We start from the raw sequence: 21212 nt of genomic DNA, 5'->3' as shown, positions 1-21212 counted from the left end.
GAAAGGAAAACATAATCTGGGAAAAGAAACAAACAAAACAAAACAAATTACACTCATTTCCCAGTGTTCCTTCTCTGGGTGTAGCTGATTCTGCCCATTATTGATCCATTGGAATTGGATTAGCTCTTCTCTGTGTTGAAGATATCCACTTCCATCAGAATACATCCTCATACAGTATCATTGTTGAAGTGTATAATGATCCCGTAGTTCTGCTCGTTTCACTCAGTAAGTGCCATATTTTGAAAGGAAAGCCACCCTAACCCCCACCCCAGAGAGATCAGGATCCAAAGCCTAGCTGTGACCCGTAGAGGCTGTGTGAATGGGAGAAGGACTTTAACCTCTCTGGGCTATTTCTTGTCATCTGTGAAAAGGGGAAATGATACAAAATTTTCTCAAAGGACTTTTGGGACAAAAATTACTTGGTTAATATTAGTGCTATAGATTTATCAACTCACTTTATAAGTGAAGAAACGGAGACTTGGAGAAATGAAGAGGTCATCTAGGGGATGAACGGCAGAACTTGGATAGAGCTGAGTTCTTCAGCTGCCTCATCTAGCACCCTTCTCCTAGCATCAATCTGTTCTCTCCTTCCCCAAGGCACCCATGTTGGAACCCCGCAGGGTGGGGGTGGGGTAGAGGGAGCAGGTGACCGAGGGCACCGAAAGTTCTTGTTGGGGCTAGTTTTTTCCAGGACAGGGTGTCCGGCCCATTGGAAGGGAACAATAATAAGCTCCTGAATTGCTGTGCCCATGAGACCAAGAACAGCCAGAGGCTAAAATTAGGCTTGGAAAGCCCACTGAATGGCATGTTGGGGAAAGGGCATGGGGGAAGGGGGGCCTTCCAGCTCCCTGCACACTCTCTGCAGCAGGCTCTGGGAACTCTGCTCCTACTCAAGGGCATTCCTGAAGACGGATGCCTTCCGATACACCTGTCTGCCAGAGCCGGAGACAGGAACTCAGGAAACATGAGTAAGCTAGGGGAGAACTTAGAAATGGCTATTACTAAAATGTAAGGAGAATCCTTGCCTCAAGGCAGGGGGATGGTACCTATGACCTCGTAAGGTTTCTTGAAAGTCTACACTGGGTGATCTCTCCACCTTTGAGAAGCAAGGTGACAATGGAAATAGAGGTCCTGGGTCCAAAGCCTGTCTCAGATGCCTAGTAGTTATGTGACCGTGGGCACCTCTCTCAGCTTCAGGCTCCTCAGCCTTAAAAGGGGGATAACAAAAGCACCTACCTTGAAGAATTGTGTGAGGATTCAGTGGGAAACCTGTGAGATCAAGAGGGAGGAAGCATGACAATGAAAACCATGCTGGATCTGGAAGCAAAGGACCTAAGTTCAAATTCTGTGTGACCTTTTCTGTGCCTCAGTTTCCCCTTCTGTCAAATGTAGGGATTGGCCCAGGTCTATGATCCGTGTTAATAACCTGAAGATTATCTGACCATTTCCTCATCCAATCAGTTGCCAAATTTTGTCCTCACTCTGGCATGAGTTACCCCATGCCCAGAGAGGGCACTCTGTTACCCCTGGATTCTATTATGCTTTCATTACTGCCCAGCCGGACCATGGCAATGACCTCGACCAGGTCATGTGGTCATTGTCTCAGAGCTGGAAGGAGCCACAGAGGAAACTCAGAGTCAGGACAGGTAAGGTTTGGTGTCATGCCTTGGGTATGATGATACCCAACATCATAAGCATGGCATATTTGTGGAGAAAGGCACTGAAAAGTCAATCTAGAGTTCAAATTCCAGTTCCTCCACTTACCCCCTACATGATTTTAGGCAAGTCATTTTCCTCATCTATAAAATGAAAGTGAATGGGAAGGTCTGTCTCTAAGCACATGCTCCCTCCTGTTCATGCTGACTCTGCTCCAGGTAAACTGGATACTGCCAGTCCCTCCTTCAAGTGCAAGCACTTCCTAGCCTCCATCATCTCCCCTTCTTGGCTTGTTGTACCTTCCCTGCAGGACCCAATTACCTTTCTATCTCCTCCATGGAGTTTCCCAGGTCTCCCTAGTGTGGGATGATGGGGCCCAGCACCTGGTTCCTCCCTCTTTTGTCATAGTTTCTTCTGCCTTCAGGGGGGGCTTATTCTAATGAAGGCTGAGGGACTTGGACTCTAGGTCACTCTTGAAGAGACTCATCTCCATTCAGACCACTTAGGTGGAATTCATCTAGATAAAATCGTTTTTATCCTTTAATCAAAATTAAGTTCCCAGTTGGGCGGCCAAGATGGAACCCAATTTCATTAACTCTGTCCCTCAAAGGCTGCCTTGACCTGGTAACTAAATGGCCTTCCTAAGGAGAAAAATCTGGATTTCCCCTCTCTTGTATTAATTGGTTATATTTAGATTCTGATGGCTCAGAATGAGTGTAAGTAGAAATGGTTTCTGTTTTGGCTAGAAATCCTAAGGGTCTTCCCCTCCCAAATTGATTTGATTTGATTTGTACTAAAAAGAGGACATTCTTTGCCTCTTTTTTAAAACCCAGTCTTAATTGTTGAATGAGTGTTGCCCTGGACAAACTGAGACTTGGGAAAGAAGGTCTGGAATTATATTCAGGGCCATTTCCAGTCTTCCTAATCTATATCTTGCCATCAGACCCAGATGGCTGCCCATGAAAAAGTAAGGGTGGTGACTTTGCACAACCCTCCATCACTTAAATCCAATTCATTTGCAAATCATGACATCTCCTCCCTGATCTCATGATCCTCTTTGGGAATAAAGGACAAGCAGCAACAACTGTTGTAGAGGAATCAAAACTCTCCCTATTAAGAGCTCTATGGGGAAAGAAGGAAAGAAGGAAAGAAGGAAGGAAAGAAGGAAGGAAGGAAGGAAGGAAGGAAGGAAGGAAGGAAGGAAGGAAGGAAGGAAGGAAGGAAGGAAGGAAGGAAGGAAGGAAGGAAGGAAGGAAGGAAGGAAGGAAGGAAAGAAGGAAGGAAGGAAGGAAGGAAGGAAGGAAGGAAGGAAGGAAGGAAGGAAGGAAGGAAGGAAGGAAGGAAGGAAGGAAGGAAGGAAGGGAGGGAGGGAGGGAGGGAAGGAAGGGAGGGAGGAAGGGAAGGAAGGAGAAAGGAAGGAAGGGAGGGAGGAAGGAAGGAAGAGAGGGAGAGAGGAAGGAAGAGAGGGAGAAAGAAATGGAGAAAGGAAAGAAGAGGGAGGGAGGGACAAAGGGAGGAAGGTATGAAGGAAGGAAGAAAGGAAAGAAGGAAGGGAAAGAATGAAAGAAAGGAGGGAAGCAAGAAAATAAGGATTTATTATGCACTTACAATGTGCCAGATAATATGCTAAGCACTTTATAAATATTATCTCATTTGATCCTCACAGCTCTGGTAGGGTAGGTGCTATTAATATCCCCATTTTACGGATTCAGAATCTAAGGCAGATAGTGGTTAAATGAGCTAATAAGTGTTTTGGATGAGATTTAAATTCAGATCTTCCTAACTCCAAGTCCTCTCTACTTCACAATCTAGTTGACTTTCTGAGGGCAGAGCCCATATAAAAGCATGAAGTGCATTATTGGGAAGTGATGATTGGTCGTTGTCCTTCTTAATCAAAGGGGACCAAGATGGCCTCACCATGTCAGGATGGAGGTCTGCTTCAATCCATTCAACCCCTGGTCCCTAAACTTCCAGACCCCAGGTTGCTCTTCCTAAAACACTTCTTTTACTTGCTGGAGGATCTTCATAAACAAGTCCTGCCCATCTTCCCAGTCATATTGCCTCTCTCCAGCCTCCAGCTTGACCGAATCTCAAGCACTCATCTGCTCCTGCTTAGGCTCAGGCCCACCAGGCCATGGGGCAAGCTCTGAGGCCACCACCACCGCTGCTGCTACTACCCTTATTACTAATACTACTTAATGCTGCTGCTGCTGCTGCTAAGTCAGTATCAAGTACACTTGGAATGACCCTGCCACTCATTTGCCTAAAAACTACACTCATCTAGATTCTTTTCAACAATGAGGTGATTCAGGCCAGTTCCAATGGCCTTGTGATGGAGACAGCCACCTGCACCCAGAGAGAGGCCTGTGGGACTGAGTGTGGACCACAACAGAGAGAGCACTCTCACTCTTTCTCTTGCATTTTGTTTTCTTTCCCATTTTTTTCCTTTTTGCTCTGATTTTTCTTGTGCAGCGCGATCATTGTGGAAATATATATTTGAAGAATTGCATATGTTTAACATGTATTGAACTACCTGCCATCTAGGGGAGGGGGAGAAATTGGAACACAAGCTTTGGCAAGGGTCAGTGTGGAAAAATTATCCTTGCATGTTTTGAAAATAAAAGTTTCGATTAAAAAAAAACAAAAACAAAAACAAAAAACTACACTCATCATTCCTTCTGACTTCTGGGTTGGGATCTCCCTGCACATCACTCCCCCTGTAAGTGTGGCACATCCTGAGAGGAAGCTCCTTAGGGACAAGGGTCAGATAACTAACCGGTGTTCCAGTCTCCAGTATTTAGCACGGTGCTTGGCAGCAGGAAAGAACTTAACAAGTGCCTTTTCATTCATTCTTTCAATTTTCTCCATGGTTAAGTGAAATGCTATTAACATCAACAACTTTCACTCCCTTCCCAGCTCCCTCCGGCCCTGACACCCCCTCCCAGCTCGGACAAGTCGGCGCAGAGGAGGTGGGTTCCCCGGGCTGACTAATCCATCAGAGGCCGGGAGCCTTCGGCGGGGCGGGGCCAGATTTGACAGCCCCGCCAGGTCCCTCCCCGGCTCCTCCCCTCCCGCCTGTCACCCTGGGCGGGGAAAGGGAACGTGTTCCCGGCCCCGTGAGCCGCGGAGGGCCAGGGCTGGGCTCCACCTCCTCCCTCCGTCTCCCCCTCCCTCTTTCCTCTCTCCTTCCTCTTCTAGCTCGGGCTAAGCTCCCGCCAACCCCGCAGCCTCCGCCACTCTCCCGGGCCTAGGTCATGGCCAACGGGGAGGCGTCCCGGAGGAAGGAGCGCGTCCTCTGCCTGTTCGATGTGGACGGGACCCTCACCCCGGCCCGCCAGGTACTGCAGCCCCGCAGACGCCCTGGCCACGGCCTCTGCCTGTCGCCCTTGAACTTGGGGAATGAATGGATGGGCGCCCGGGCGGGGGGCAGACGCGGGGGCAGCGCGGGGAGGGTCTCTGGCGAGGACTGAGGGGCTGGGCCCCGAGGCTGGGCTGGGGTGGAGGAGGGTGTGTTTGCGCGCGCGCGTCTGGGCCGGGGAGGTGGGGAGAGCTTGGCTTACAAGCCTGATGCCAGGGAAACGAGGGGAGAGGGACACATCTCCCTGTCTGCACCCCCAGATCTGCCTGAACTACCCACTCTCCCATCTCCTCACGTTGGGTATTCCGCCCACCCAAACCTTCCTCAAACGACAGCCCCCATCTTGCCTTTCACCCCGGACCCAGGCGTCCCCCACCCCATGCCCTCCTCCCGGCCCCCACTCCATCCCGGCCACCCCAGTCCTTCATGGGTTCTCTGCTGGTAGCTCCCTCCACCCTAAACTTCGCCCGCCCCCTCCCATGTGACTCCCTCCCTATGGTTCTCCGACCACCCCCACCCCCACCTAATAACCCGAGCGCTTCCCCCAGACCACGGTTTCTGGCTGCACCACTCCAACCATCTAGCAAACCCAGTCTTTTTATCTTTTCCCCAAACCAATATAACATTTTCATTTCTAAATTATCATTGTGTTTTTAAGTGCAGAAAAAACGAATTCCCTAAAAATAGCATCAAAACAAACAAACAAAAAAACACAAGCAAGTTCACAGAGACTAGAGTAGGCCTGAATCCCTCTCTAATCCCTTCTATGAGTCTCCTAATCCTCACCTGCAGCCCCCATCTCCAGCCCTCCTACTTTCTAGTCTTCCCAGCAGGCCTCCTGATCTAGCTCCTGAACACCATTCCCTTTCTGTGCCCCACCTCCCTACCTGGACATCCATGCTAATTCTCAGCCCTGGGATGGATGTCTCTCCTGTTTCTAGAGCCAGCTTTTTGTTGACATTATTTTATCTGTCTCTCCTCATTACCGCCTAAGTGCTCACTCCCTCCCCACCCTTCCAAATCCTATTTACTTTGAATAATTGACTTTTTTCCCCTTGGCTTGGCCAAGCATGGACACCTGCACTGACAGAATAGAAGATTCAACTCTCCTCTCTGACCCTCTGGCTTTTCTTCCCTTCCCTGACATCTCTCAAAGACTGGACAAGGCAGAGAGATGCCAGGCTGGAGAACACTGATTAATTTAGTGACTAGTTTAGTGTATGCCAGTCTACGTATTTGTTGATTCCTTAAATAATGTATAAATCCTGTTCATCTGGGACTGTCTCATTTCTGTCTTCATATTCCCAGGTCTGCCACATAGTAGGCATTTAATAAATGCCCGAAAACCACCAAAAGTCAGAAATGATGGAAACCCTTCTCCAGGACTGGGAAATTCCATTAATAATGGAATGGGGGTGGGGTGCTGGAGTAAGGGGACGGATCTAGAGATAGCTCTAGGAAGAAACACGTGATCTATGCTTTGTTGAGAATCCTAAGAGCCAGAGGGGGAAAGAGTTATGGATATGACAGATTTTTCCCATTTTAATAACTTTTTATTTCACCAAAATACATGCAAAGATAGTTCTTAATGTTCATCTTTGCAAAATCGTGTGTTTCAACTTTTTCTCCCTCCTTCCTCCATCCCTTCTCATAGACAGCAAGCAATCCAGTATAGATTAAACATGTGCGATTCTTCTAAACATATTTCAATATGACAGATTTAAGAACTGGAAAGTCCCATTCCAGAAATGGGGGCGTAGGGAGTGGTGGGGAAAGGAACTGCCTGCAAGAAAAGCTGTTTATTGGCATTAGGATATTTATTATCTCATAGATTTAGAAATGACAGGGATGTTTGCACAGAAGAAGTAAGTCGTTTAAAATTCTCTGTGTCTCAGTTTCTTTAATTTGTAAAATGGAATTTTTTTTTTTTTTGGTAAAATGGAGACAATAGCATGAGTTTCCCAGATGGGTTGTGGTGAGGATCAAATGGGAGCTGGAATAAGGAAGTACAGCCTCAGACCCTGGCTAGTGATGGAATCCTGGACAAGCTTTGGGCCTGGATTCTCCTCATCTATATATATATATATATAAAAGGGTTAATAATAGCACCTCATAGGGTTATTGTGAGGATCAAATAAGATAATATTTATCACATGGTTTGCAAATCTTAAAGCACTTCTGTTATTATTGTCATCATTTTTGCTAAATTCTCATGTTAGGCCAGCCAATGATTCAATACAAAAGGGACAGGGGAATGGGTCCCCAAGCCACAGAACAGATGGTCTTGCCCCGAAGTTCCAGGATGTGGGCAAACACCCAGCTCTGTTCCTTGGAGACAAGCCCATCCCCCCAGAGAGATTCTGCCCTTCCAACTGGGCCAGAATGGCCACTCTTATCCTGGTTTCTCCTTCCCCCTGCTCACATTTAGATCACTATTAGACAAATATGTAGGTGGAAAGTCAACTGGCTGAAGGCAGCTAGAAGGAGGCTGGAGCTACCTCAGGCTAGGGCAAAGAAATATTTACCTCCCCAGACTTCAAAGTCTTTTTCTCTAACATATAGATTAATAATGATAAATTTTACTGTACTTACCTGACAAACAGATAATGTTTGTGAAAGCACAGTTGGGAAGCAGACTCTTCTATGGCTCCCCATTGACCATTGAGTATAGTCCAGATTTCTTATTCTGGCATTCAGGATCCTTTTTAGTCTGGTTATAATGGAATTTCTTATTCTGGCATTTAAGACCCTCTTCAGTCTGATTGCAATGTAATTTCTTCTCATCTCCAGTCTGGTTACAATGTAATTTCTTCTCCTGACATTAAAGGCTCCCTTTAATCTGGTTACAATGTAATTTCTTCTCATCTTCAGTTGGTTACAATGTACTTTCTTTTCATTTTCAGTCCAGTTACAATGTAATTTCTTCTGCCATTCAAGGCCCTCTCCAGTTGGTTATAATGTAATTTCTTCTCATTTCCAGTCTGGTTACAATGTAATTTTGTCTTCTGATATTCAAGGCCCTCTCTAGTCTGGTTACAATGTAGCTTTCTAACTTGATCCTGTATTAATTCTCTTTGGTTTTCTCACCTACTCAACAAACAGTCCCCAAACTAATCCTGCCTTTCCTCACCTTTGTATCTTTCTTTTTAATCTGATTCCTGAACATAAAAGATCTCTCCACTTCCTCTATCCACAGTTGACATTCCTAGGCTTCCTTTAAGATATGGATGAATTGTCCCGATGAGATCCAACGGGTCACAAAAATACAAGTAATAAAGGTGGGGAGTGAATTCACAGGCTCAGACCATTTCCAGGTCAAGGGTCAAAGCTTTATCATAACATAAAACTAACAAGCAAGATGGCAAGATGGGAAAGGATGCAGAGCAAGCTATGCTAATTGTATAGATAGTAAATCAACTGGTGATCCTAGTTGTTTGTACAAGACATCTGGAGCTGACATCTATAACTCCAGATTGTATAAGGTAACAGTGGGCGTCAGTACAAGAGAGCCTGTCTATACATGATAATTCTGTCAGTGCAAGATAATCCTCACTGGGGCCCCCACTCATTGCTGCCGGGGACGTAGTATTTTTGCTCGAGTCCATTCACTCAACACCCCAACCTCCTGGAAATCTCCCTTCCTCCCTCTCAGCTGGATGCTGAGCCCTATATAAAGCCCTTCTTCAAGCTTCATAGTGATGCTGTGAAGGGGCTGAGGGAGGTCAAATAGTTATTATCCTCATCTTAGACATCAAAGAAAACTATTAGAACTGCTCTTTAGGTGCAAGTCTGACATAATTTTTATTAATTTATCATTAAATAATCATTCTCTGTTTAAGAGGGAAAGCAGAGGCAGAACCCCCTCATTCCTCACGTATATTTTAGTGCACTTTTGGGGGCATATATGTTCATATTCATATTTATACATAGAGTGGGAAAGAATGGGAAAACAGGGAAGGAGAAATGAGTCACTCCCTAGAGAGCAATTGTTGATAATGTCTCTGCAGAGAAGGAACATGTTGAAATTCACAAATTATGCTTTTTTTTTTTTTTTTTTTTTTTTTAACTCTAATGATTTGTTTAAGAACCCAAGACATTTTGGAAATAACATTTCTGGGAAATTAAAACAAGGAAAATTTTACCAGATGGCAGTTTGGTGTCACCATTACCACTTTGCTTAATATAGGTGTTTGTAAACTTTTTTATTATGAAGTCTTCTTAAAAAAATGTTTTTTAATTCAAGGTGGTTGGGGTTAAGTGACTTTTTCAGGATCATACAGCTAGTAAGAGTTAAATATCTGATATGGAATTTGAATTCAGGTCTTCTGATTCTAGAGCCAGCTATCTAAGCAGTGCACAATCTAACTGCTTCTACAGAATCGTTTTTTAAAAATCACAATTGAAAGAATTGCTAGTAAATTTCCATCAGAGGTTAATGAAAATAAATGTCATCTCCCCCCCCCCCCATCCTAGTTGATAGACTATATGAAATCTGATAGACTATCAGATTAAGAACCCCTAATTCCTGGTTGCCTTATTTCTGTTTTCTAATTTACCTTTAAATCTGAGCTAAAATTTCACTTTCTTCAAGAAGTCTAAATTCAGCTCCCATGGTTCTTAGCGCCTCCACTCTTGATTTTTTTTTGGGGGGGGGGCAGGTTTGGTGAGGCAATTGCCAGTTAAGTGACTTGCTCAGGGTCACAAAGCTATGATGTTTTTTCTTTCTTTCTTTCTTCCTTTCTTTCTTCCTTCCTTTCTTTTTTTCTTTCTTTCTTCCTTCCTTCCTTCCTTTCTTCCTTCCTTCCTTCCTTCCTTCCTTCCTTCCTTCCTTCCTTTCTTTCTTTCTTTCTTTCTTTCTTTCTTTCTTTCTTTCTTTCTTTCTTTCTTTCTTTCTTTCTTTCTTTCTTTCTTTCTTTCTTTCTTTCTTTCTTTCTTTCTTTCTTTCTTTCTTTCTTTCTTTCTTTCTTTCTTTCTTCTTTCTTTCTTTCTTTCTTTCTTTCTTTCTTTCTTTCTTTCTTTCTTTCTTTCTTTCTTTCTTTCTTTCTTTCTTTCTTTCTTTCTTTCTTTCTTCTTTTTTTAATTATTATAGCTTTTTATTGACAAAACATATGCATGAGTAATTTTTCATATTGTTTCTTTTTTCGTCTTTTTGCAAAAATTTCTGTTTTAACTTTTCCCCTCCTCTCCCCCCCTCCCCTAGATGGCAGGTAGTCCCTATGTTAAAGTATATGTTAAATAGCATATATGTATACATATTTATATAGTTCTCTTGTTGCACAAGAAAAATCAGATTTAGAAAGAAGGTAAAAGTAACCTTGGAAGAAAAACAAAAAAGCAAGCAAACAACAACAGAGAGTGCAGATGCTATGTTATGGTCCACACTCATTTCCCAGTGTTTTTTCTCTGGGTGTAGCTGGTTCTGTTCATCACTGATCAACTGGAACTGAATTGTATCCTCTCATTGCCAAAAAGATCCTATGATGTTATTTCTAATTTGTTCAGTTTATGTCTTGTTTGTAAACAGTGATGAGAAGTAATCATGGAAACTTTCCCCCTCTATTGCATACATACCTCAATACCTTTAGAGGATGCAAGAACTTCATTGGGTGGACCCGTGGACCCTGACCCTAATCACTTCCATAGTTCAATGTCACCTCTCCACTTTTCTCTCCTCCTCCCTTCCCAAGAATATCATGAGATACTTTACTAAGAAAAAAAAAAAAACCTGGGAAAATTCTATTTATAGTGTGCCCCTGATGTATCAGTCTGGCAACCCACTCACAAAAGGAAGGCTATTGTTTCTTTTCCACTTCCCAGCTTGCCTAGCTTACCAGAGCCCTTCCAACATGTTCCATTCTCACTTTTCCTTGCCTTTGGTGTCATCTCAATCTTTGCAGGAAGTCAAGTTGACAGCCTATAGTTTATAGAGCCATCTGTTTTCATTTTTGAAGGCAAGGATGCTCTCTCTGCCCCCCAATCATAGGACACCTCCCCTGTTCTCTGCTATCCTTTGAGATTGCTGAACAAGACTTTCCATCTGGGATGAACTTCATCCTTCTCTCTCCCTCTTAGCATCTTTCTCTGTTTTTGAGGCTCAGCACCTGCCATCTCCTCAGAGAATCCTACTTGGAAGTAACCTTAAACTTAAACTCTTAGGGTCCTGTGTTACATCTCACCTTGATCCCATCATCATCTATCTCCTCTTAGGCTTAGTTGCATATATACAACAAGGGTCCTATTAAGTGGTTCACAGCTCCATCACACTGTGAACCATTTACAGAGGGGAAAACTGAGTGTCAAAAAATGGGGAGGTGTTTTGTCCAATAGTGCCATATAGGTATTAGTGTGAGACACAGGATTTGAATTCAAGGCTTGTGTCTCTGGATCCAGCATCCTTTCCGCTGGACCACACTGCCTCTTGTTATCTCAGTAAGTTTCTTGAAGGCAGGCACTGGATCATTTTTCTTCTCTGTGTCACAGTGCCTGCATTGTAGGAAGAACTTTAATCATGCTTAACTTGAATTTATTGGTTTCGTGCTAAGAAGAAAAGAAAGTTCTCATGGTGGGGCAGCTAGGTGGCTCAGTGGACAGAGCACCAGCCCTGAATTCGGGACAACCTGAGTTTAAATTAGATCTCAGATACTTAATCTTCCTAGCTGTATGACTCTGTGCAAGTCACTTAACCCCAATTGCCTCAGCAAAAAAGGGAGACAGAAAGAAAGAAAGAAAGAAAGAAAGAAAGAAAGAAAGAAAGAAAGAAAGAAAGAAAGAAAGAAAGAAAGAAAGAAAGAAAGAAAGAAAGAAAGAAAGAAAGAAAGAAAGGAAGGAAGGAAGGAAGGAAGGAAGGAAGGAAGGAAGGAAGAAAGGAACAAAGAAAGAAAGGAAGAAAGGAAGGAAGGAAGGAAGGAAGGAAGGAAGGAAGGAAGGAAGGAAGGAAGGAAGGAAGGAAGGAAGGAAGGAAGGAAGGAAGGAAGGAAGGAAGGGAAGAAAAAGAAAGTTCTCAGAGGCTTTGAGAACCCTCAGTCTGGCCAGAGGAGTCCCAGGAGAACATTTGTGAAAGAGGACTAGGGGATGGTCTGTTGACTGGGGCATCTCTCCTCCTCCCCTAGAAAATTGACCCTGAAGTGGCGGCCTTCCTTCAGGAGCTTCGAGGAAGGGTGAAGATAGGAGTGGTGGGAGGCTCAGACTACTCCAAGATTGCAGAACAGCTGGGCGAGGGGGATGAAGGTGAGAATTTTCACTGCCCGGGCCTGAGGAGGGGAGTGGATTTGGAGACATTTTCTCCTCCCTTTCCTTCACTCTGGTCCTCCTTGGTTTGCGCTCCCAGACAAGAGGATGCTGGAGTTGAGGTCATGCATGGGGGGGGGGGGTAGAAGAAAGGGAGGGGACCATGGGAACACCTCCAAAATGCCTCTTTTCATGATACAGTATGGGAAAGGCAGGAACAGAGCGGGGAGGCAGGGAGGTACCCAGGCCTCCCAAACCAACATCTGCTTTTCTGAGCTAAATAAAATAAATTTGAGTCAGAGAAGGAAGCGGGGGTGTTGAAACTAGAGAGAGAATCGACTTGTGGGGGTGCTAGGGAAGGGTATGAGGGGGTCACGTGCACAACGGATCCCAGCTCCACACAGATTATCAAGTGGGGCTTGCTTTGGGGGAGGAAGGGTACCCTTCTTATAAAGGGGAGGGACCAGGCTCCGAAATTCTGGTTAAATTGGCTGGAGGGTGCTGGGGCAGGCTGGGAGGGGTCCGTGAAGTCACTTCTGCCATGTCTCCTGCCTTGCTGGTCTCCATCTGCCTCGGACCTTGTCTTTCTGCTCCACCTGATTCCTCACCCCAAGTCATAGAAAAGTTTGACTACGTCTTTGCAGAGAATGGGACGGTGCAATACAAAAATGGCCGGCTGCTCTCCAAGCAGGTTGTCCTCCCCCACACTCCTTTCCCACCCCTACATCTCCTCACTTCCCTGGTTCCCAGGTTACTTCCTGTTGAGCCCCAGCCCTGTTTTTCCCTCTCAAAATCTGTGGGGGGGGAGGGGGTCCTGATGCTTCCCAAACTCAGTACTACCTGAGGCAGAGGTGGCCCCATGCCACAGATAAGTCAACTGAGGTCCCAGGGGGCTTCTCTCCAGAGGGTCTGCTGCCAGCTGGGGGAGGCGGCTAGAATCCGGGGACTTTGGAAGGGGGGAGGCAGAGCTAAAGCCAACTGCCCCTTATAGACCTGCTCCCCCTCTCTGAGAGAAGAGGGACAGTCCCCTCTTGCTGCATTCCCTCACCCTCCTTCTCTCCCCTCCCCCTCTGGTCTCAGACCATCCAGAACCACCTCGGAGAGGAGCTTCTGCAGGACCTCATCAATTTCTGTCTCAACTACATGGCCTTGTTGAAGCTACCCAAGAAGCGGTGAGACTAGGGGGCTGCTACCCCAACCCCGTTGTCCTGAGGGGAGACTAGAGACAGGATCCAAGGAGGGAACTTGGGACAGGGGACCTCGGAGTTGGGAGGGGCTGAGAATAGGGATAGTCAGGGCTGGGAGGGAGCTTAAAACAGGGGATGTCAGAGCCAGGAGGGAGCCTAGAACAGGGGATGTCAGTGCTGGGAAGGAGCTTAAAAAGGAAAAATCACAACTGGGAGGGAGCTTAGAACATGGAATATCTGAGATGGGAGAGCTTAGAACATGCAATGTCAAGGCTGGGAGGGAGTTTAGAATATGGAATGTCCAGGCTGGGAGTGGGAAATGGGTTTAGGACTAAGAATATTAATAACTATTAAGGTATACAAGACAGTCGACTTGTAGTCAGCTAATCCTTGCAGGGGCAGGTGCTATTCTTATTCCCATTTTAGAGAGGAGGCAAACAGGTCAGGGTTCTATAGCTTGCAAGCACCTGAAGCAGGGTTTTAACTAGGTCCTCCTGCTCTGGGTCCCTCACTATACCCACCGGGGGGAGTTGCCGGGCCAGCCACATTAAGGGAGCCCTCGTTTCTGAGCTTCTTCTAGGCTCTCTCCCCACCCCCAGCTCGATCCTTTTCTTTCTGTCCTCTGTCCACAGTGGGACCTTCATCGAATTCCGCAACGGGATGCTGAACGTCTCCCCCATAGGCCGGAGCTGTACCCTGGAGGAGAGGATTGAATTCTCTGAGCTAGACAAGGTAATGGGAGGGGGCCCCAGGCCGAGGAGGGGGAAGGAGGGGAGCTTGAGGCTCTAGAAAGTGACTGTAAGCTCAGGGGACCTTAGGGTCCCAGTCTCGCCTCCTCATTTTACAGGAAGAGTCAGTCACCTTCCCCAATGTCAAAGCTTTCTCAAAGCCAGCATTCTTTTGGCTGTTCCAACTTTCTGTGTTGTTGGGCCTAGGCCTCCAGTTTAAGCCCAATCAAGTCAGGTCTGGGGGTTGGGAGAGGTGATTTGTTCTAGATTACAAAGGATCTTAAAAATCAGGATTTGAATCCTGATCCTTGGGATCCAAATCTGTTAGGATTACCAGGTGAGTTCTCACCTTGTCACTGTCCAGACAACCTGAGTTCTCACCTGGTAATCCTAACACAAATCCAGAACTCTTTCTAATGCACCATAAGGAGTCACATTTCTAACGTATTTTTAGGATTTATGAAGCACTTTCCTCATAAACAGCACTGGGAGGCAGGAACCCAGGAATGGGAAGTTCTTACAAGCAGAAGAGTTTTCAATCTGAGTGGTTATAGTAATAAAAATAATCACAATATATTATATATAATAATAAAATACTATGTTATATAATACATCCTACCTACAGAGGGGGGAGGCAGGGAGGTACCCAGGCCTCCCAAACCAACATCTGCTTTTCTGAGCTAAACAAAATAAATTTGAGTTTGCATTATTTTAACAGCCAGTATTTCTATAAAGCTTTACATATGTTATATCATTTTATTCTGACAGCAACTCTGGGGGTAGAGGCTTTTTGTGACTCCCCTTTTGCAGAGGAAAAAACAAAGGCTCCGAGAAGACCAAAGCCTTCCCTAAGATCCTCTTTCTTGGTATCCAAGACAGGCTCTCAGCCTTCTGGAGAACACAATCTGCCCACTAGTGTTTATTAACTCAGCACTGTCTTTGTAGGGGAACAGGATGCTCTCCCCTTGTCCTGAAGGAGCTCTAGTGGGAAAAGTCAGACTCAAACTGGGATATTTGGGTTTGTTTTCTCCCCCTCCCCCCAAATCAGGGCTAAGTGACTTGTCCAGGGTCACACAGCTAATGAGACTAAATTTAACCAGCCTGGTGCTCTATCCACTACATCAGCTAATTGGCCCAGGAACACTTAAGGAAGCAAAGAATTTCAGGCAGAAAGGGATGGGGTTCTGTGACAAGTTTACGAATTGGGAAGACAGAATGATCCCAGATCAAAAGGGATGGGATTTGTCCAATGAAAAATGTGCCCAGGGGGAACTAGTGGGATCTTGAGGCCCTCTCTCCCTCCTTCCTGCCTTTCCAAGTTTCTCCCTCTCAGACTCCATCCAGATAAGCCCTTTGTGGAGGCCAGAGGGCCCCGGAGTGACCATGGTCAATTCATTTAATCCCTCTGTGCCTCAGTTTCCTCCTCTGGAAAAATCAGGGAATTGGAGTCTGACTTTAAGGAACCTTCCAGCTCTAAAACCATGACCCTCTGAAAATGGGTGTGATAATAATAGCCTCATAAGGTTCTTGACACAGTATGATAAGATGAGTAAACACGAATAAACCCTACACACTCTAATGCTCCCTGGGAACGTCTCTCATAACGATGCTTTTCCCTGTTTACTCCCCACTAACAGAAAGAAAAGATCCGGGAGAAATTTGTGGAGGCCTTGAAGGCAGAGTTTGCCGGCAAAGGACTGAGGTTCTCCCGAGGTGCGTGGGATGGAAACTGGACGGATTTGGCTCTTCCACTTCCCTTCAAAGACCATTTCGATTCAGGGAACCCTCATTCTCACCTGGAGTGCATTCACTCTCAGAATTAAAAGGAGCTTTAAAGAGCCTAAACCCCTTTGTTTAATGTTTGGGGAAGCTGGCTCAGAGAGTGTAAGCTCCCTCCTGGAGGTCACACAGCTAGCTTGGGGCAGAACTAGGTTCTAACTATCTCAGTCAACTAGCATTTCTTAAGTCTTTGCTGTATGCTCCTGGGCAGACAAAGAGAAGTGAGTTAGGGAGCCCCGCTGCCCTCTGGGAGCTTGCATTTGAATAACTGCAGCTCTCAACTTAAGCTTTAAGGACAATTTGGATTCAGGGCACCCTCACTTTCACCTGGAGTGCATTCCCTCTCAGAACTAAAAGAAGCTTTAGAGATCAGCTGGTCCCTAAACCCTTTGTGTAATGTTGGGGAAACGTCTCAGAGAGTGTAAGTTCCCTCCTCGAGGTCACACAGCTAGCTGCCTAACTATTGCTTAGTTAAGTCTGCTGTGTGCCCTAAGCGGTGCTAACAGGCCCTGGACAAAGGGAAGTGAGTTAGAGAGCCCCGCTGCCCTCTGGGAGCTTGCATTTGAATAACTCCAGCTCTCAGTGTTGGGCAGTCCCCTCCCGAGCCCCTCAGGCCCTCCATCTCCTTTCCCCTTTGACCCCCCAGGGGGCATGATCAGCTTTGACGTCTTCCCTGAGGGATGGGACAAGCGCTATTGCCTGGATCGCCTGGATCAAGAGAGTTTCGACACCATCCACTTCTTTGGAAACGAGACCAGCCCAGTGAGTCTGGGGCATGCGCTTTCCTCTCTACTGGAAAAGGGGGGTGGAGGCTCCTGGGATGACTGCTGCCGGGGGAAATAGGTCAGTACCTTGGGGGAGCCCCCCTCACCCCCATCTGCTGTGGGTGAATCCACATTGGGTCTGGAGCTTCTCTTGTGGGCTCAGTTACCTGTCCGGGGTGCTGTTAGAGGGGCTCCCTTCCTTCACTGCAGAGGTGAGGAAACAAGCCTGGAACAGTGACTCATCCAAAGTCACACAGATGCTGTAACAGCAGGCCTGAGATTTAAGCCTAGGATCTGAGTGGGACATCTCCCCACAAGCAGTCACCCTGCCTGGACGTCTCTGGAGACGGTCAGCTCGTCCGCCATTGGACAGCTCACAAAGTCAAGGGCCGGACGTCTTTAGGGACGGCCAGCTCGTTCGCCATTGGACAGCTCACAGAGTTAGGAGCTAATATTAATAACAACAGGAGTCTATTGTGACCCAATTGATATTATTTTCCCTTAATGAATAAGATGGTGATAAGGGAAAAAATTTTTTTTTAATTTTTTATTATATATATATTTTTTATAATATTATCCCTTGTATTCATTTTTCCAAATTATCCCCCCTCCCTCTATTCCCTCCCCCCGATGACAGGCAATCCCATACATTTTACATGTGTTACAATATAGTCTAGGTACAATACATGTGTGTGAATATCATTTTCTTGTTGCACAATAAACATTAGAATCCGAAGGTACATGCAACCTGGGCAGACAGATATTAGTGCTAACAGTTTACATTCACTTCCCAGTGTTTCTTCTCTGGGTGTAGTTATTTCTGTCCATCATTGATCAACTGGAAGTGAGTTGGATCTTCTTTATGTTGAAGATTTCCACTTCCATCAGAATACATCCCCATACAGTATTGTTGTTGAAGTGTACAGTGATCTTCTGGTTCTGCTCATTTCACTCAGCATCAGTTCCTGTCAGTCTCTCCAGGCCTCTCTGTGTTCCTCCTGCTGGTCATTTCTTACAGAGCAATAATATTCCATAACCTTCATATACCACAATTTACCCAACCATTCTCCAACTGATGGACATCCATTCATCTTCCAGTTTCTAGCTACCACAAAAAGAGCTGCCACAAACATTTTGGCACATATATGTCTCTTTCCGCTCTTTAGTATTTCTTTGGGATATAATCCCAGTAGTAGCACTGCTGGGTCAAAGGGTATGCACAGTTTGATAACTTTTGGGGCATAATTCCAGATTGCTCTCCAGAATGGCTGGATTCTTTCGCAACTCCACCAGCAATGTATTAGTGTCCCAGTTTCGATAAGGGAAAATTTTATAGCATCCTCTGTTTTCTATATCTCATTCACTTTGTGTCCATCCACCATCGGCCAGCTCACAGAATTAGGGCCGAACGTTTCTGGCAATGGCCGGCTCGTCTGACATCAGACAGCTCATAGAATTAGGAGCTGGACACCTCTGTCGATGGCCGGTTCGTCCACCATTGGACAGCTCCCAGAGTTAGGAAGCTTCATTTATCTTGAGCCAAAATCTGCCTCTGAGACTTGGAGCCAGAAGGGAGGGTCCTCGTCCAGACACCCCATTTTGCCAATGAAACCAGGCGTCATCACTCTGTGCCCCGTTCTGCCCTCTGGGACCAGCGGGATGAAGCCGATTCCTCCTTCCCCAGAGCATGAGGACAGCGCTGGGGTCCTCCCTTGTAACGTGCTCTCCCGGCAGTTACAATTACTAGTCTGTCCTAGACCCACCAGAGTACCTTTGACCACTGTCCTTTGCAGTGTGAGCTCTACCTGGCTCGCCTCCTCTGAGGCCTTCAAAGGTCTCTGGCCACAATCTCTTGAATCTATAGTTTAATAACCGGTAGCGCACTCAAGAACAACCACGTGTAATGTTAAAAGCCTTTATTATACCTACTCACATAATGCCCTAACTGATGCCCTGACTTGTTGGTTCCCGAGTGAACACCTGGTCAGAAGACCCATGTGTTCACTACCAAAACCCTTACCTCTTTTGGCTATCCATCTTGGCTTGGCCACCCAGGCTAGGGAGCCAGGGTGAAGAATGCCAGATTAAAGAGAGCGGTTGCTGCCTGCAGTGGGCTTACATAGGGCCTGTGAGGTCACACACACAGCCAATCAGCGAGAGAGTCACCCATTACAAAGCTATCTCAATATGGCCAGGATCCCACCCAAGGGCAGTCCTAATATCCACAGAAATTATTTCCGGGGCTCAATCTCCCGATGCACTGTGTCCGCCCATTTAAAGGCTCCTTACACTCCCTCTCTCCCTGCCCCCTGCCCTGAGCCTCCTCTTCTCTTCCAATGGCCCCCTGCTCTTTGGTGCTTCCCACTCATGCCCCACTTCGAATGGCTCCTCCACCTCAGTGTCCCAAAATGGCTGTTGGGCCACACGGTGGGGATGCTCATTCATTTTAGCAAATATTAAATACCTTCTCTATGCCGGCTCCCATCACTGGGTACTTGGGGGTCACAAAAATGAAAAACAAATTGGTCTTTCCCTCAAAGATTCTGCTAGGGAGGGGGGTTACATCAAGTAAATAAATACAAGGTGATTTGAGAGATGAGGAGGCCCGAACCTCGAGAGTGAAAGGCCCTTCTTTTGTCTCCTCTCTTCCACAGGGGGGAAACGACTACGAGATCTATGATGACCCCCGCACGGTGGGGCACAGCGTGGTCTCCCCCCAGGACACAGTGCAGAGATGCCGGGAGCTCTTTTTCCCTGAGAGTGCGCATGAAGCATGAGGCTGGTGTCCCCTGAGGGCTCAGGGACCAAGGAGTCTTCACCTGGGGACTGTAGAAACGCCGCCAGGACATGTGAAGAGCGAGCCCCCGCTGGCTATAGGGGTGGGGAGGGAGCCTTTCCTCTGCTCCCTGCTCCCCATCTTTTCCCCCTTGTCCCTAGAGGGAGAGCATCCCTGCCCGCCTGCTGGAAAGGACTCCGATTGAAGGCCTTGGGTTGGAAGGGGCCCAGTTAAGTTTTATCAGGGCAGGAGTGATGGATGGATGACTGGACAAAGAATATGAGTGATGGCCCAAGTCATCCCTCAGGGTATCTGTAGTCTAGGTTGCCCAAGTTTCCATGCACTCGCCCCCTCTAGTCACAAGGTCACCAGAGTGAGTGGGACAATAGGCATCCAAGAAGGGGTGGGTTTCTCCCCCCTTTTTCCCCTCTCAGGTTTCTTTGGGGGCCTGGAGAGCATGTTGGGGAGGGGCAGAATTGGGGGGGAGTGTATCAGGGAGCATTTAGGAAGTGCTGGCTTGGACCGGGTCCCTCCCTCCTTTTGCTCCACCTTGGATTAGGGACAAGAGGAAATCCACCCAGATGTACCCCATGGTTACCCAGAAAGTGAGGGGTTACCTCATCCTTGCATGCCTGAGAGCTTAAATCCCACCTCCCCCAGGAGGCAAACCCTGGAAGAAGAGAGATTCTGGTCACTCTGATCCCTCCCCTGACCCCTCAGTACCAGCACCCTGGCATGCCATTCCACCAACACATCTCAGTTAAGACATAGCTGTGGACGGGTGGGCAGCTTGGTTGCCTCCTCCCTCCACACCCCCAAGCAGAAGGTGGGAGGGGAGATCCAGAACCATGCTAGGCCTGACTTAGCCCCATCCTCTCCCCACACACATGATCTGTTTCCTCCGGGTCTTACTCTGGCTGTGGGCTCTGACCTCTGACTTTTGTGCTAAAATGAGCTGTCCAACATCGCCTAGAATTATCTAGAATGTTTTTCTGTGCAGAAAAAAAAAAAAAAAAAGATTTTTAAGTTGAAGTGTATGTTTATATGTGAGGAAAAAGCTCTGCTCAGGGGCAAAGGGCACAGTTCTAGACAACAGAGTTTTATTAGGGCACAAATTCTACTAAATGACAAATCCATATCCCCCTGAACCTTGTTTCCTTTCCACTAGATGGAACCCAAAGGAATATGGGTCTTGAGTTCAAAGGGATCCTAGAAACCTTCATCTAGTCGAGTCTAGTCCCTCTTTTTATAGATGAAAAAAAACAAAACCTGAGGGTCAGAGAGGTCCAAGGATGCAGCCAAAGTGAAGAGAGGTTGTCAGTAACAACTATGAGCCTACAGCTGCAGGGGAGCAGACTGAGGATCTCTCCCCCCAGAAACTGTTGTCAGGTTTGGGGAAGACCATGGGGTACTAAAGGGCAGAGGCTCCAGGATATGCAGAAGTCATCCTTGGAGCCCCCTGAGAAAAGAATGGGCTGGGGGGCAGCTAGGTGGCGCAGTGGATAGAGCACCAGCCCTGAGTTCAAATCTGGTCTCAGACACTTAACACTTCCTAGCTGTGTGACCTTGGGCGAGTCACTTAACCCCAGCCTCAAAAAAAGAAAAGAATGGGCTGGTCTCTGCCCTGAGCAGTGGGTCGGTGGCAGTTTGCCTTGTCCTGGGACGGATGTCGACGACAGATGCGCTCTGGACACGGGTCTCTTCTTCCCAAGCACCGCCCCCCCCCCCAACTTCTCC

General features: G+C 46.7%; 1 protein-coding gene across 1 annotated transcript; it reads left to right on the top strand.

Moving 5' to 3' along the window:
- The first annotated feature begins 4741 nt into the window (after positions 1–4741).
- PMM1 (phosphomannomutase 1) lies at positions 4742–20507 on the top strand. The gene is made up of 8 exons (XM_074271826.1): positions 4742–4994; positions 12124–12241; positions 12856–12932; positions 13322–13413; positions 14061–14160; positions 15794–15869; positions 16582–16697; positions 19354–20507. Exons 1-8 carry the CDS (start codon positions 4911–4913, stop codon positions 19474–19476), a joined length of 786 nt encoding a protein of 261 aa, XP_074127927.1. The 5' UTR covers positions 4742–4910; the 3' UTR covers positions 19477–20507.
- The last annotated feature ends 705 nt before the right edge of the window (positions 20508–21212 follow it).

Source organism: Sminthopsis crassicaudata, chromosome 5 (assembly GCF_048593235.1).
Source record: "Sminthopsis crassicaudata isolate SCR6 chromosome 5, ASM4859323v1, whole genome shotgun sequence".
NCBI classification, from domain to species: Eukaryota; Metazoa; Chordata; class Mammalia; order Dasyuromorphia; family Dasyuridae; genus Sminthopsis; species Sminthopsis crassicaudata.
The sequence above is the reverse complement of the archived record's forward strand: the minus strand, read 5'-3'. Positions and strand labels throughout refer to the sequence as shown.

Coding starts and splice junctions, on each gene's coding strand:
- PMM1 (XM_074271826.1), top strand. CDS start 4,911: ATGGCCAACGGGGAGGCGTCCCGGAGGAAGGAGCGCGTCCTCTGCCTG. Junction 14,161..15,793: donor AATTCTCTGAGCTAGACAAG/GTAATGGGAGGG, acceptor CCCCACTAACAG/AAAGAAAAGATCCGGGAGAA. Junction 16,698..19,353: donor TTGGAAACGAGACCAGCCCA/GTGAGTCTGGGG, acceptor TCTCTTCCACAG/GGGGGAAACGACTACGAGAT.